This window comes from Coregonus clupeaformis, chromosome 14 (genome assembly GCF_020615455.1).
Source record: "Coregonus clupeaformis isolate EN_2021a chromosome 14, ASM2061545v1, whole genome shotgun sequence".
Classification (NCBI taxonomy): Eukaryota; Metazoa; Chordata; class Actinopteri; order Salmoniformes; family Salmonidae; genus Coregonus; species Coregonus clupeaformis.
In genome coordinates this window covers 5,879,617-5,895,990 of record NC_059205.1, presented here as the reverse complement: position 1 = coordinate 5,895,990, position 16,374 = coordinate 5,879,617, and the positions used below count along the sequence as shown (strand labels likewise).

General features: G+C 42.5%; 1 protein-coding gene across 3 annotated transcripts in view; it reads left to right on the top strand.

The window, feature by feature from the left end:
• The window catches only part of LOC121581419 (RNA-binding Raly-like protein), a 74,207-nt gene that overhangs the window by 11,519 nt on the left and 46,314 nt on the right, over window positions 1-16,374 (top strand). For 2 of the 3 annotated variants that reach the window (XM_041896917.2, XM_041896919.2), the window contains exon 2: window positions 5,070-5,341. In XM_041896917.2, the coding sequence (XP_041752851.2) occupies window positions 5,086-5,341 (256 nt within the window). In that variant the 5' untranslated portion in view covers window positions 5,070-5,085. Of the gene's footprint in view, window positions 1-5,066; window positions 5,342-16,374 lie in introns of all 3 variants that reach the window. The other variant, XM_041896918.2, reaches the window with a different exon arrangement.

Below are 16,374 nucleotides of genomic sequence, written 5' to 3'. Positions count from 1 at the left end.
CTTTATCAATAACATAATATCTTTACTCATACTGAGCTTTAGCAATAACATAATCCCCTTTACCCCTACTGAGCTTTAGCAATAACATAATCCCCTTTACCCCTACTGAGCTTTAGCAATAACATAATCCCCTTTACCCCTACTGAGCTTTAGCAATAACATAATCCCCTTTACCCCTACTGAGCTTTAGCAATAACATAATCCCCTTTACCCACACTGAGCTTTAACAATAACATAATCCCCTTTACCTATACTGAGCTTTAAAAGCAATAACATAATCCCCTTTACCCATACTGAGCTTTAGCAATAACATAATCCCCTTTACCCATACTGAGCTTTATCAATAACATAATATCTTTACTCATACAAATCAAATCAAATCAAATTGTATTGGTCACATGCGCCGAATACAACAGGTGCAGACATTACAGTGAAATGCTTACTTACAGCCCTTAACCAACAGTGCATTTATTTTAAAAATAAAACAACAACAAAAAAAGTGTTGAGAAAAAAAAGAGCAGAAGTAAAATAAAGTGACAGTAGGGAGGCTATATATACAGGGGGGTACCGTTGCAGAGTCAATGTGCGGGGGCACCGGCTAGTTGAGGTAGTTGAGGTAATATGTACATGTGGGTAGAGTTAAACTTGTATACTGAGCTTTAGCAATAACATAATCCCCTTTACCCACACTGAGCTTTAGCAATAACATAATCCCCTTTACCCATACTGAGCTTTAGCAATAACATAATCCCCTTTACCCACACTGAGCTTTAGCAATAACATAATGCCCTTTCACTCGGATATGTTCCGTTAATGGTGAGTAATTATGGTGGGAAATAATGTTGAGTAACTTTGTCTGAGCTCAGCTGAGTTGCAGTTTTAAGTAGAAAGATGTGTGAAGGAAGGCTTCTCTCTTTCAGGCGTACAGTCATCACAGCCTTACACAAACACACTGACACTATCTCTCTATCTCTCTCTCTCTCTCCCAGTCACAAACACACTGACACTCTCTCTCTCTCTCTCTCTCTCTCTCTCTCTCTCTCTCTCTCTCCCAGTCACAAACACACTGACTCTCTCTCTCTCTCTCTCTCTCTCTCTCTCTCTCTCTCTCTCTCTCTCTCTCTCTCTCTCTCTCTCTCTCTCTCTCTCTCTCTCCCAGTCACAAACAAGCTGTGTGCATTTACTGATAGGCCAATGTGAGTGGAAAATATTATCCTGTGACATATCAGGAAACTTCTCCTGACTAGGGCACTTAGTATTCCTAACCACCTGACCATCGCTGCTAACACGTCAACTAGCGAAACAGGGACGGGGAGTTATTGTTTCAGCTGCTGATTGCCGCATTAATTATGGTTAATGACCTCAGGACCCCTAATGACTGTAATGAAGAGTCCCTGGAGAGATTAGCTGTCTCATACAGTAGCTAGCCCAGTTCAGTGGACAGACATTCAGCTCTGAGACAGCTCCCATCTCCTCCCATTAAAACCACTTATGACAGGAGCCCTGGATGCTTGATTAGTCAGCTAATGGACTCACCACTATAAACCCCACACTGGATCTGTGACATGGCCAACAGAGTGAGTAGGCTTAGATTAGAGAGCAGAGCACATCTAATGCACTCTACAATTCACACCTACTCATCATCTGCAATGTTATATAGAGCAGGGATCTCCAACCTTAACTTTCAGATTAGGTTCATTAGCCTGGTTCCAGATCAGTTTGTCTGTTTTTTTTTGTCTTGCCATTCTTTATATTCTGTGGCTGTGAAAAGCAGGATAACGTTGGTGGTCCCAGATCAGTTTGTCTGTTTTTCTGTCTTGATAACGTTGACACGTGTGATACGTGGCTGGTGAGAGAAATGGAGAAATGGAGTGAAAAGGGAGGAGGGAATGGTGAGATAGTGTCTTAGAGAGAGGAGATGAATCATTGATATGTTCTCAGGGAGACTGTTCTTTGTGTGTGTGTGTGTGTGTGAGAGAGAGAGAGAGAGAGAGAGAGAGAGAGCTGGATTTGCCCCATACTCACAGCTGTATGTCCATCATGTTCTGCCTGCCACTCCAGTGGAATCAGCTGTTGTTACCAACAGTTATCAATTACAGTGCTGTAAAAGGTTGTCATGTGTCTGCTGAGAGACTACGTTCAAATCAGAACTAGGCACAAATACTTGAGCTGTGCTTGATTTGGCTTCCACTGTCCTGTGGAGGAGTCCCAAAGATGCTCCATCTTATTGTTGCTTTTTTATTTTATTTTATTTAGTAAATATTGTCTTAACTCTTATTTTTCTTAAGACTGCATTGTTTGTTAAGGGATTGTAAGTAAGCATTTCACGGTAAGGACTACACCTGTTGTATTCGGCGCATGTGACAAAATAACATTTGATTTGATTTCATATAATTTTGGAAGCTAATAGATTTAATTTAGTTAAAAGATAAGACATAATAATTATAATCAGAACATAATATTTACATGTAAATAAGTAAGAGAATAAATAGCAGAAGAATACTGCAGATTAAATAATGCTGTCATTGAAAATCGTACACTGAATGTAGGCTACTGCCCCTTTAAGATTTGAATAGATTTTGTGGGAAATGCTATCCGGGGATCCTTAAGACGTCCCTACCCTAAATTCTCACCCTAACCCTTACCCTAACTTTAACCTTAACCCATACATTAACCATTTTAAATATCAACTTCAAATGGGGTAACGCTAGATTTGGGAGGTCCCAACGATCCCAGATAGCAAAGACCTTGATTTTGTGCCCAGGTTGTGATTCTATTCAAATATGTAGTTGTCTTCTCACACTATTCCCCACAACAATCGAAAAAAACTGCTTATGAAGCTCTCAGCCTATACAGTGGGGAAAAAAGTATTTCGTCAGCCACCAATTGTGCAAGTTCTCCCACTTAAAAAGATGAGAGAGGCCTGTAATTTTCATCATAGGTACACGTAAATCACATTGTAGGATTTTTTTATGAATTTATTTGCAAATTATGATGGAAAATAAGTATTTGGTCAATAACAAAAGTTTCTCAATACTTTGTTATATACCCTTTGTTGGCAATGACACAGGTCAATCATTTTCTGTAAGTCTTCACAAGGCTTTCACACACTGTTGCTGGTATTTTGGCCCATTCCTCCATGCAGATCTCCTCTAGAGCAGTGATGTTTTGGGGCTGTCGCTGGGCAACACGAACTTTCAACTCCCTCCAAAGATTTTCTATGGGGTTGAGATCTGGAGACTGGCTAGGCCACTCCAGGACCTTGAAATAGCTTCTTACGAAGCCACTCCTTTGTTGCCCGGGGCGGTGTGTTTGGGATCATTGTCATGCTGAAAGACCCAGCCACGTTTCATCTTCAATGCCCTTGCTGATGGAAGGAGGTTTTCACTCAAAATCTCACGATACATGGCCCCATTCATTCTTTCCTTTACACGGATCAGTCGTCCTGGTCCCTTTGCAGAAAAACAGCCCCAAAGCATGATGTTTCCACCCCCATGCTTCACAGTAGGTATGGCATTCTTTGTCCTCCAAAAACGACGAGTTGAGTTTTTACCAAAATGTTATATTTTGGTTTCATCTGACCATATGACATTCTCCCAATTTCTCTTCTGGATCATCCAAATGCACTCTAGCAAACTTCAGACGGGCCTGGACATGTACTGGCTTAAGCAGGGGGGACACGTCTGGCACTGCAGGATTTGAGTCCCTGGCGGCTTAGTGTGTTACTGATGGTAGGCTTTGTTACTTTGGTCCCAGCTCTCTGCAGGTCATTCACTAGGTCCCCCGCGTGTGGTTCTGGGATTTTTGCTCACCGTTCTTGTGATCATTTTGACCCCACGGGGTGAGATCTTGCGTGGAGCCCCAGATCGAGGGAGATTATCAGTGGTCTTGTATGTCTTCCATTTCCTAATAATTGCTCCCACAGTTGATTTCTTCAAACCAAGCTGCTTACCTATTGCAGATTCAGTCTTCCCAGCCTGGTGCAGGTCTACAATTTTGTTTCCGGTGTCCTTTGACAGCTCTTTGGTCTTGGCCATAGTGGAGTTTGGAGTGTGACTGTTTGAGGTTGTGGACAGGTGTCTTTATACTGATAACAAGTTCAAACAGGTGCCATTAATACAGGTAACGAGTGGAGGACAGAGGAGCCTCTTAAAGAAGAAGTTACAGGTCTGTGAGAGCCAGAAATCTTGCTTGTTTGTAGGTGACCAAATACTTATTTTCCACCATAATTTGCAAATAATTCATAAAAAAATCCTACAATGTGATTTTCTGGATTTTTCCCCCCCAATTTGTCTGTCATAGTTTACGTGTACCTATGATGAAAATTACAGGCCTCTCTCATCTTTTTAAGTGGGAGAACTTGCACAATTGGTGGCTGACTAAATACTTTTTTTCCCCACTGTAGATCACGTATTGCAAACAAATAATCTGAACGTACAAAACTCCACACATATTTGGGAATTTCTGTGCATCCTTGATAATCGCTAATCAATATCTAAAAAACAGCACACGTTTTTATCCACGAACCTGCACATCATCATCTTCTGTCTGAGGGGTTATGTCAGGGGAAACAGTGTTGTAGTAGTCTAGTGTGTGGTGCAGGAATAATGACAAGCGAACCTGGGGAGCTTTGTGTTCACATTGCCCCAAAATAGGGAACCGGACCACATAATTCAAGCGAACCGAACTCAGACCACCTCTCGAGATGGTCTCGGTTCGGTTCACTTCAGGGGCCTCTTTTGAGGGGTCTGAGTTCCTTTGGAGTGTTCACACTGCACAAACAATTAAGCGAACCACACTGAGTTTACAAAAATTGGCTGAAAGGGACCAAGTGTGAAAACACCCTCAAATACTTGAAAGTATGGTGTTTTGTGAGAGCTTGCTTGGGTGAGCTCAGATTTCCAATGTATTCATCATGGCAAATAAATTTGAAACACTTTAATTTGACAGTATCTGGCCCTGGCTTCTCTTTTCTCTTATTTCAGCACGGTGTGGTAGGATGACTGGAAAGACTCTCTCTCCCCCCCCCCCCACACTCTGACGTCTCTTCTCTCCTCCTCGGTCAGTAGGTCAGGGTACAGTAGGATGACTGGTAAGACTCCCACCAGCAACGTGACCAACAAGAATGACCCGCGTTCCCTCAACTCCAGAGTCTTCATCGGCAACCTCAACACGGCGGCGGTCACCAAGGCCGACATCGAAGCCCTCTTCGCCAAGTACGGCAGGATCGTGGGCTGCTCCGTCCACAAGGGCTTCGCCTTCGTCCAGTACGGCAGCGAGAGGAACGCACGAGTGGCTGTAGCAAGGGAGAACGCCAGGGTCGTCGCTGGACAGCCCTTGGGTAACTTCTTTTTTTGGGGGGGAGGGCAGATAGGGGTGTGTGCTCATGGATTGCAGGCAAGGAACATGTTAGGTCTATATTGTGGTAAGAAGACAACTATTAAGCTGTTGTTGAAATCATTTAAATCTTGGTGAGGCAAACTCCCCACATTTTTTTTTTAGATCCTTGCCAGCAAAGCCACTACACAACACAACACAACACTAAACAATACATGAATTGCACTATAATGGTGACAAATGGTGCCCACAAACTGTTAGGGCCTACATAAAGCTTTATTTTCTTTACCATGGAGTGAATCCTTACCACTACTACACCTGGCTATCAGCAGAGCCTTGTCTGGCAGCGAAACAGTTAATTCAGCCTCATTTACTGCCTTTTTAAAAAACATAGCTCATATGGCTGACTTGCTTAAACAAATGTTGGTTTCTACTGACAATTGAGATGTACAAACTATGGCAAAAGGGGACGACGAGCGGATAAGAGGCAATCCGTAATTTCGATTAAGACATTAATGAGCGAGCTAAGACGGACAGAGTCAATGTAACTATTTGTTCAGCACTTTTGAAATGTTCAGAGACAGAATTCAGAACATAGACCGTTCTTACAGTATTCTCCCTGTACACCAAGTCAGAACCATAGGATAAATAAAGGGGGCATATAAGCAGACAATGAAAGCTCTTACAATATTCGATTATTACATTTCTCTAAACAGGCTATAGGCTACATGTGCACCACCAAGTCAGAACAGTAGGCTAAATTATGAGGAGGAAAGGGACCAAATTATTAGGGTGAGGCACATCAGCTACTAACAGCTTACTACACAACATACACTTAGTATTACTTTCTTAGCTACAGTATCTATATACAGTGAGGGAAAAAAGTATTTGATCCCCTGCTGATTTTGTACGTTTGCCCACTGACAAAGAAATGATCAGTCTATAATTTTAATGGTAGGTTTATTTGAACAGTGAGAGACAGAATAACAACAAAAAAATCCAGAAAAACGCATGTCAAAAATGTTATACATTGATTTGCATTTTAATGAGGGAAATAAGTATATGACCCCTCTGCAAAACATGACTTAGTACTTGGTGGCAAAACCCTTGTTGGCAATCACAGAGGTCAGACGTTTCTTGTAGTTGGCCACCAGGTTTTCACACATCTCAGGAGGGATTTTGTCCCACTCCTCTTTGCAGATCTTCTCCAAGTCATTAAGGTTTCGAGGCTGACGTTTGGCAACTCGAACCTTCAGCTCCCTCCACAGATTTCCGATGGGATTAAGGTCTGGAGACTGGCTAGGCCACACCAGGACCTTAATGTGCTTCTTCTTGAGGCTCCTTTGTTGCTTTGGCCATGTGTTTTGGGTCATTGTCATGCTGGAATACCCATCCACGACCCATTTTCAATGCCCTGGCTGAGGGAAGGAGGTTCTCACCCAAGATTTGACGGTACATGGCCCCGTCCATCGTCCCTTTGATGCGGTGAAGTTGTCCTGTCCCCTTAGCAGAAAAACACCCCCAAAGCATAATGTTTCCACCTCCATGTTTGACGTTGGGGATGGTGTTCTTGGGGTCATAGGCAGCATTCCTCCTCCTCCAAACACGGCAAGTTGAGTTGATGCCAAAGAGCTCCATTTTGGTCTCATCTGACCACAACACTTTCACCCAGTTCTCCTCTGAATCATTCAGATGTTCATTGGCAAACTTCAGACGGGCCTGTATATGTGCTTTCTTGAGCAGGGGGACCTTGCGGGCGCTGCAGAATTTCAGTCCTTCACGGTGTAGTGCGTTACCAATTGTTTCTTGGTGAACATGGTCCCAGCTGCCTTGAGATCATTGACAAGATCCTCCCGTGTAGTTCTGGGCTGATTCCTCACCGTTCTCATGATCATTGCAACTCCACGAGGTGAGATCTTGCATGGAGCCCCAGGCCGAGGGAGATTGACAGTTATTTTGTGTTTCTTTCATTTGCGAATAATCGCACCAACTGTTGTCACCTTCTCACCAAGCTGCTTGGCGATGGTCTTGTAGCCCATTCCAGCCTTGTGTAGGTCTACAATCTTGTCCCTGACATCCTTGGAGAGCTCTTTGGTCTTGGCCATGGTGGAGAGTTTGGAATCTGATTGATTGATTGCTTCTGTGGACAGGTGTCTTTTATACAGGTAACAAACTGAGATTAGGAGCACTCCCTTTAAGAGTGTGCTCCTAATCTCAGCTCGTTACCTGTATAAAAGACACCTGGGAGCCAGAAATCTTTCTGATTGAGAGGGGGTCAAATACTTATTTCCCTCATTAAAATGCAAATAAATTTATAACATTTTTGACATGCGTTTTTCAAGATTTTTTTGTTGTTATTCTGTCTCTCACTGTTCAAATAAACCTACCATAAAAACTATAGACTGATCATTTCTTTGTCAGTGGGTAAACGTACAAAATAAGCAGGGGATCAAATACTTTTTTCCCTCAATGTATCTCCCTGACATATTACATCATTAATGCAGCAGCATACAAGACATTTTTGGACTCACCTTGTTGTGCTGTGCTCACTTGAACAGGAAGGTGGAGCGGCGGTCCTTGGTGGGCAGAGTTTGTCATGAAACTTTGTCATCAAAGTCTGGCATTCTCTGGATTTATGGTGCTTTCAAGACAACTGGGAACTCTGAGAAAAGGTTGAATCATGATGTCAGTGATCTTCAGGTGGGAGCTCTAGAAAGAGGCCTGAGTTCCCGACTTGGAATTCCGAGTTGGATGACTGTTCAAAACTTATTTCCCCAGTCGGAGCTCGTTTTATTCTGAGATCTTCCAGTTCCGAGTTTCCAGTTGTTTTGAATGCAGCAGAAGTCATGCTGGATTGACAGCATGGCCAATGTATTCAACCTTTTCTGGCCCATGGCATGTGAATGTTTATCCTTTTAAGCTTAGAAAATAGACCCTTAAACCCACATTTGGACCACACACCCACTCCACAGAATAGCAGGGTAGTGATTGCTTTGCAACTAGAGAACATTACCAACCCCTACGCCCTGTATTTTCCGCTGGCTGCCCCACCACCACAGAAAGCACTGAGCTAGGCTAAAACACCTTTATTTTGGAGCTGCCTTACTCAAGAAAGCAAATAAGATACCATGTTTCTATGCAGCTTTATTAACACAATGATTTAATTTTTTACCTTGTTTGCAAACTGATATGTGACACCTATTAATGCCACAATTACATGGGACTGTCTCTTTACGTAGTCATATACAGTGGGGAGAACAAGTATTTGATACACTGCCGATTTTGCAGGTTTTCCTACTTACAAAGCATGTAGAGGTCTGTAATTTTTATCATAGGTACACTTCAACTGTGAGAGACGGAATCTAAAACAAAAATCCAGAAAATCACATTGTATGATTTTTAAGTAATTCATTTGCAATTTATTGCATGACATAAGTATTTGATACATCAGAAAAGCAGAACTTAATATTTGGTACAGAAACCTTTGTTTGCAATTACAGAGATCATACGTTTCCTGTAGGTCTTGACCAGGTTTGCACACACTGCAGCAGGATTTTTTGGCCCACTCCTCCATACAGACCTTCTCCAGATCCTTCAGGTTTCGGGGCTGTCGCTGGGCAATATGGACTTTCAGCTCCCTCCAAAGATTTTCTATTGGGTTCAGGTCTGGAGACTGGCTAGGCCACTCCAGGACCTTGAGATGCTTCTTACGGAGCCACTCCTTAGTTGCCCTGGCTGTGTGTTTCGGGTCGTTGTCATGCTGGAAGACCCAGCCACGACTCATCTTCAATGCTCTTACTGAGGGAAGGAGGTTGTTGGCCAAGATCTCGCGATACATGGCCCCATCCATCCTCCCCTCAATACGGTGCAGTCGTCCTGTCCCCTTTGCAGAAAAGCATCCCCAAAGAATGATGTTTCCACCTCCATGCTTCATGGTTTGGATGGTGTTCTTGGGGTTGTACTCATCCTTCTTCTTCTCCAAACACGGCGTGTGGAGTTTAGACCAAAAAGCTCTATTTTTGTCTCATCAGACCACATGACCTTCTCCCATTCCTCCTCTGGATTATCCAGATGGTCATTGGCAAACTTCAGACGGGCCTGGACATGCGCTGGCTTGAGCAGGGGGACCTTGCGTGCGCTGCAGGATTTTAATCCATGACGGCGTAGTGTGTTACTAATGGTTTTCTTTGAGACTGTGGTCCCAGCTCTCTTCAGGTCATTGACCAGGTCCTGCCGTGTAGTTCTGGGCTGATCCCTCACCATCCTCATGATCATTGATGCCCCAGGAGGTGAGATCTTGCATGGAGCCCCAGACCGAGGGTGATTGACCGTCATCTTGAACATCTTCCATTTTCTAATAATTGCGCCAACAGTTGTTGCCTTCTCACCAAGCTGCTTGCCTATTGTCCTGTAGCCCATCCCAGCCTTGTGCAGGTCTACAATTTTATCCCTGATGTCCTTACACAGCTCTCTGGTCTTGGCCATTGTGGAGAGGTTGGAGTCTGTTTGATTGAGTGTGTGGACAGGTGTCTTTTATACAGGTAACGAGTTCAGAACAGGAGGGCTTCTTAAAGAAAAACTAACAGGTCTGTGAGAGACGGAATTCTTACTGGTAGGTAGGTGATCAAATACTTACAGTGGGGAAAAAAAGTATTTAGTCAGCCACCAATTGTGCAAGTTCTCCCACTTAAAAATATGAGAGAGGCCTGTAATTTTCATCATAGGTACACGTCAACTATGACAGACAAATGGAGGAAAAAAAATCCAGAAAATCACATTGTAGGATTTTTAATGAATTTATTTGCAAATTATGGTGGAAAATAAGTATTTGGTCACCTACAAACAAGCAAGATTTCTGGCTCTCACAGACCTGTAACTTCTTCTTTAAGAGGCTCCTCTGTCCTCCACTCGTTACCTGTATTAATGGCACCTGTTTGAACTTGTTATCAGTATAAAAGACACCTGTCCACAACCTCAAACAGTCACACTCCAAACTCCACTATGGCCAAGACCAAAGAGCTGTCAAAGGACACCAGAAACAAAATTGTAGACCTGCACCAGGCTGGGAAGACTGAATCTGCAATAGGTAAGCAGCTTGGTTTGAAGAAATCAACCGTGGGAGCAATTATTAGGAAATGGAAGACATACACGACCACTGATAATCTCCCTCGATCTAGGGCTCCACGCAAGATCTCACCCAGTGGGGTCAAAATTATCACAAGAACGGTGAGCAAAAATCCCAGAACCACATGGGGGGACCTAGTGAATGACCTGCAGAGAGCTGGGACCAAAGTAACAAAGCCTACCATCAGTAACACACTACGCCGCCAGGGACTCAAATCCTGCAGTGCGAGACGTGTCCCCCTGCTTAAGCCAGTACATGTCCAGGCCCGTCTGAAGTTTGCTAGAGTGCATTTGGATGATCCAGAAGAGGATTGGGAGAATGTCATATGGTCAGATGAAACCAAAATAGAACTTTTTGGTAAAAACTCAACTCGTCGTGTTTGGAGGACAAAGAATGCTGAGTTGCATCCAAAGAACACCATACCTACTGTGAATCATGGGGGTGTAAACATCATGCTTTGGGGCTGTTTTTTCTGCAAAGGGACCAGGACGACTGATCCGTGTAAAGGAAAGAATGAATGGGGCCATGTATCGTGAGATTTTGAGTGAAAACCTCCTTCCATCAGCAAGGGCATTGAAGATGAAACGTGGCTGGGTCTTTCAGCATGACAATGATCCCAAACACACCGCCCGGGCAACGAAGGAGTGGCTTCGTAAGAAGCATTTCAAGGTCCTGGAGTGGCCTAGCCAGTCTCCAGATCTCAACCCCATAGAAAATCTTTGGAGGGAGTTGAAAGTCCGTGTTGCCCAGCGACAGCCCCAAAACATCACTGCTCTAGAGGAGATCTGCATGGAGGAATGGGTCAAAATACCAGCAACAGTGTGTGAAAACCTTGTGAAGACTTAGAGAAAACGGTTGACCTGTGTCATTGCCAACAAAGGGTATATAACAAAGTATTGAGAAACTTTTGTTATTGACCAAATACTTATTTTCCACCATAATTTGCAAATAAATTCATTAAAAATCCTACAATGTGATTTTCTGGATTTTTTTTCCTCCATTTGTCTGTCATAGTTGACGTGTACCTATGATGAAAATTACAGGCCTCTCTCATATTTTTAAGTGGGAGAACTTGCACAATTGGTGGCTGACTAAATACTTTTTTTCCCCACTGTATGTCATGCAATAAAATGCAAATTAATTACTTAAAAATCATACAATGTGATTTTCTGGATTTTTGTTTTAGATTCCGTCTCTCACAGTTGAAGTGTACCTATGATAGAAATTACAGACCTCTACATGCTTTGTAAGTAGGAAAACCTGCAAAATCGGCAGTGTATCAAAAACTTGTTCTCCCCACTGTATACAGTACCAGTCAAAAGTTTTGGACACACCTACTCATTCCAGGGTTTTTCTTAATTTTTTACTGTTTTCTGCATTGTAGAATAATAGTGAAGACATCAAAACTATGAAATAACACATATGGAATCATGTAGTAACCAAAAAAGTGTTAAGCAAATCAAAATAGATTTTATATTTGAGATTCTTCAAATAGCCACCCTTTGCCTTGAAGACAGCTTTGCACACCCTTGGCATTCTCTTAACCAGCTTCATGAGGTAGTCACCTGGAATGCATTTCAATTAACACGTGTGCCTTGTTAAAAGTTAATTTGTGGAATTTATTTCCTTCTTAATGCATTTGAGCCAATCAGTTGTGTTGTGACAAGGTAGGGGTGGTATACAGAAGATACCCATATTTGGTAAAAGACCAAGTCCATATTATGGCAAGAACAGCTCAAATAAGCAAAGAGAAACGACAGTCCATCATTACTTTAAGGTATGAAGGTCAGTCAATACGGAAAATGTAAAGTACTTTGAACGTTTCTTCAAGTGCAGTCGCAAAAACCATCAAGCGCTATGATGAAACTGGCTCTCATGAGGACCGCCACAGGAAAGGAAAACCCAAAGTTACCTCTGCTGCAGAGGATAAGTTCATTAGAGTTACCAGCCTCAGAAATTGCAGCCCAAATAAATGCTTCACAGAGTTCAAGTAACAGACACATCTCAACATCAACTGTTCAGAGGAGACTGTGAATCAGGCCTTCATGGTCGAATTGCTGCAAAGAAACCACTACTACAGGCCACCAATAAGAAGAAGAAACTTGCTTGGGCCAAGAAACACGAGCAATGGACATTAGACCGGTGGAAATCTGTCCTTTGGTCTGATGAGTCCAAATTTGAGATTTTTGGTTCCAACCCGCCGTGTGTTTGTGAGACGCAGAGTAGGTGAACGGATGATCTGCCAAGAGTGTGCAAAGCTGTCATCAAGGCAAAGGGTGGCTACTTTGAAGAATCTAAAATCTAAAATATATTTTGATTTGTTTAACACTTTTTGATTACTACATGATTCCATATGTGTTATTTCATAGTTTTGATGTCTTCACTATTATTCTACAATGTAGAAAATATTACAAATAAAGAAAAACCCTTGAATGAGTAGTTGTGTCCAAACTCCAAACATTTATCATAAAGGGCCATTTGAGCTACAGCATTATTAGCCTTGTAGTCATTTAAAAGCACAATCTCTCGTTTCAACAGCCTGACCCCTGCTCCATTGTTTGGTTAAGCTGAGGGATGGGGCTGGGGAAATGTATGCAACCACACTTTTACATATGGAGATATGGTACAGTATATAATTTGAAATTAACAGCAGAAAATATCCCAGATTGTGTATTTAATACATCTCTGAATGAGGAGAGCACTATGGCCCATCACTGAACTTTAAATCTGGAATCCTTCATGGTGAAGCAGCCATGTCCGTTTGTGAGATTAAAACAACAAAGAAGCTACTGCAAACAACAAACACAGTGTTTCCCCCCTCTAACATCATCGCATGTGTGATAGAAGAGCCCAATATGTACAGATTGTTGTATTACCATGCTGCACGACGCTCCTCAGCTCGGCAACTAAACAATAACAACAGTGGTGGGGCGGCCAGTGGCGCTGTCTCCTCCTGCTGGGGATTCCATCTTTAAACTTGCAGACACACTGCACCCTACCAATAACATAACACTATGGCTTCAGATAGATGGTAAGCAGGATATCAGCTGCACCCTACCACTAACATAACACTATGGCTTCAGATAGATGGTAAGCAGGATATCAGCTGCACCCTACCAATAACATAACACTATGGCTTCAGATAGATGGTAAGCAGGATATCAGCTGCACCCTACCAATAACATAACACTATGGCTTCAGATAGATGGTAAGCAGGATATCAGCTGCACCCTACCACTAACATAACACTATGGCTTCAGATAGATGGTAAGCAGGATATCAGCTGCGACCTACCAATAACATAACACTATGGCTTCAGATAGATGGTAAGCAGGATATCAGCTGCACCCTACCACTAACATAACACTATGGCTTCAGATAGATGGTAAGCAGGATATCAGCTGCACCCTACCACTAACATAACACTATGGCTTCAGATAGATGGTAAGCAGGATATCAGCTGCACCCTACCACTAACATAACACTATGGCTTCAGATAGATGGTAAGCAGGATATCAGCTGCACCCTACCACTAACATAACACTATGGCTTCAGATAGATGGTAAGCAGGATATCAGCTGCACCCTACCACTAACATAACACTATGGCTTCAGATAGATGGTAAGCAGGATATCAGCTGCACCCTACCACTAACATAACACTATGGCTTCAGATAGATGGTAAGCAGGATATCAGCTGCACCCTACCACTAACATAACACTATGGCTTCAGATAGATGGTAAGCAGGATATCAGCTGCACCCTACCACTAACATAACACTATGGCTTCAGATAGATGGTAAGCAGGATATCAGCTGCACCCTACCACTAACATAACACTATGGCTTCAGATAGATGGTAAGCAGGATATCAGCTGCACCCTACCACTAACATAACACTATGGCTTCAGATAGATGGTAAGCAGGATATCAGCTGCACCCCTACCACTAACATAACACTATGGCTTCAGATAGATGGTAAGCAGGATATCAGCTGCACCCTACCACTAACATAACACTATGGCTTCAGATAGATGGTAAGCAGGATATCAGCTGCACCCTACCACTAACATAACACTATGGCTTCAGATAGATGGTAAGCAGGATATCAGCTGCACCCTACCACTAACATAACACTATGGCTTCAGATAGATGGTAAGCAGGATATCAGCTGCGACCTTCTGGACTCTACTTCATATTTAATAAGAGAAGAGGACTAGACAGGTTTTCAAAATGTTCATGGAGGAAGCTGGGAGCTAATCAATAAGTAATATGGTGAAGATTTATTGTAGAGAGAGAGCCCAGAAGTATATGGTTTAATGCAGGGATGTGACAAATGGAAAACAAATAGTTACAAATTAAACAGCCATTTTGTTTGCAGAAAATAACATTTCATAAAATTCCACATAAAATCCTATTGCGTGGTATGACCACTAGAGGGCAGTGATGTTCTACCGCAGTCAGACAATAGGCATAATCTGGAATCTGTTTCTGGCAGGTGAATTTATGTCCCGAAGACAACCGTTGAAGACAACCGTTAATTTACGTTAACTCTTGTGTCCCTTCCATTTGTTATGTGCATTAGCGGCTCACAACTAAAAAGTAACGTAGCCAGGTGATCTCTGTTCTTCTCCCTCTACACACATGCGTGCTGCGCACCTCCCATTAGACAGAAATGACTGCCTATAAAGACGTATCTAACTGATGGGTGCACTAACAAAACTGTAGACAAGCTACATTCCTTGCCAAATCACGACACGTTTCTCACAAATTCTAAATGGGACTGGTTGATTGAAGTAGGGTTGTACAGTGTGTTCCAACCACGAGCTGCAGTTTGGAATAATAAATGTGTCTCGTCTGTTTTAGGCTTTTTTGCGAACTGCGCAGCTGTAGTGTGCCATTTAGAATAGGTTACAACCCCCCCTAAACCTAGGCAGGTTCCAGACTGAAATATGCAACAAAAACATTGTTTTGATGAAGTCAGATTGCGTGTTCATTAGTCTAAAGGGGCCTACTTTCTTTCATGTTTATCAAAAGCCTGCACACCAAGTTTAAGCTCACAAATCAAACACAGGGCAAAAGATACTTACATTTTGTGTGCGTTATCTACTGGTTAGAAAGGAAATAATTTTTGCTTTCTAGTGCTGTTCAACTGTATGTCTCAACTCCCTGCTCAGAACACCGGAAGAATAATCACTGAATTATCACAGAATTATCACTGTGAATCACTGTAATGTTTGTTTATGTGTCAATTAATCCCGTAAGGGATGGGTTGCCAACTGGCGATTTGACACAAAAATAAAATGTAATCTATTCATTCATAAAGGGAATAACACCCTGTTAAAACGGGAGTGAACGGTGAACAGTGATATTGATGAGAGAGACGCAACTTTCCAACTGTTAGCGATGATGACGTGCAGAGCGCTTTATATCTGGCAAATCATTTGAAAGATGCTGCATATCCCCTCTTACTAATGTTACAGCATTGTTGAGTTAGGTAGGCCTATTTGTTTAAAAAAATCCCTTTATGATGATGATGATCGCGACCTGTTAGTGGTCGTTTTGTGATAACTGCACTTTGATGTGAATTTTTTTGGAGCAAAAAAAAACACAGGGATATTTTCTTACTGTTAAGGTTAACATTCTGTTTAAACGTTTTAACTTTCACACCCCTCGTTTAATTTAACCATAAGATGGTCTCTGATAGAGGCGCCGCTTTAGATTACAGGTAAAACTGTCTCAGCGACCGTTAGAGGACAGAAATGACCAATAGGAGGCAGGGAAAATCCAAACAGACACACGACAAACAGGAAGAGGAGACTAGTGGTAGTAATAGTGGATTAGTGACCCACTAACACACGGTTAGGAAGTCCAGGGTGGAGGCTTGGCCTTGGAGGAAGGGTCCAGTGGTGAG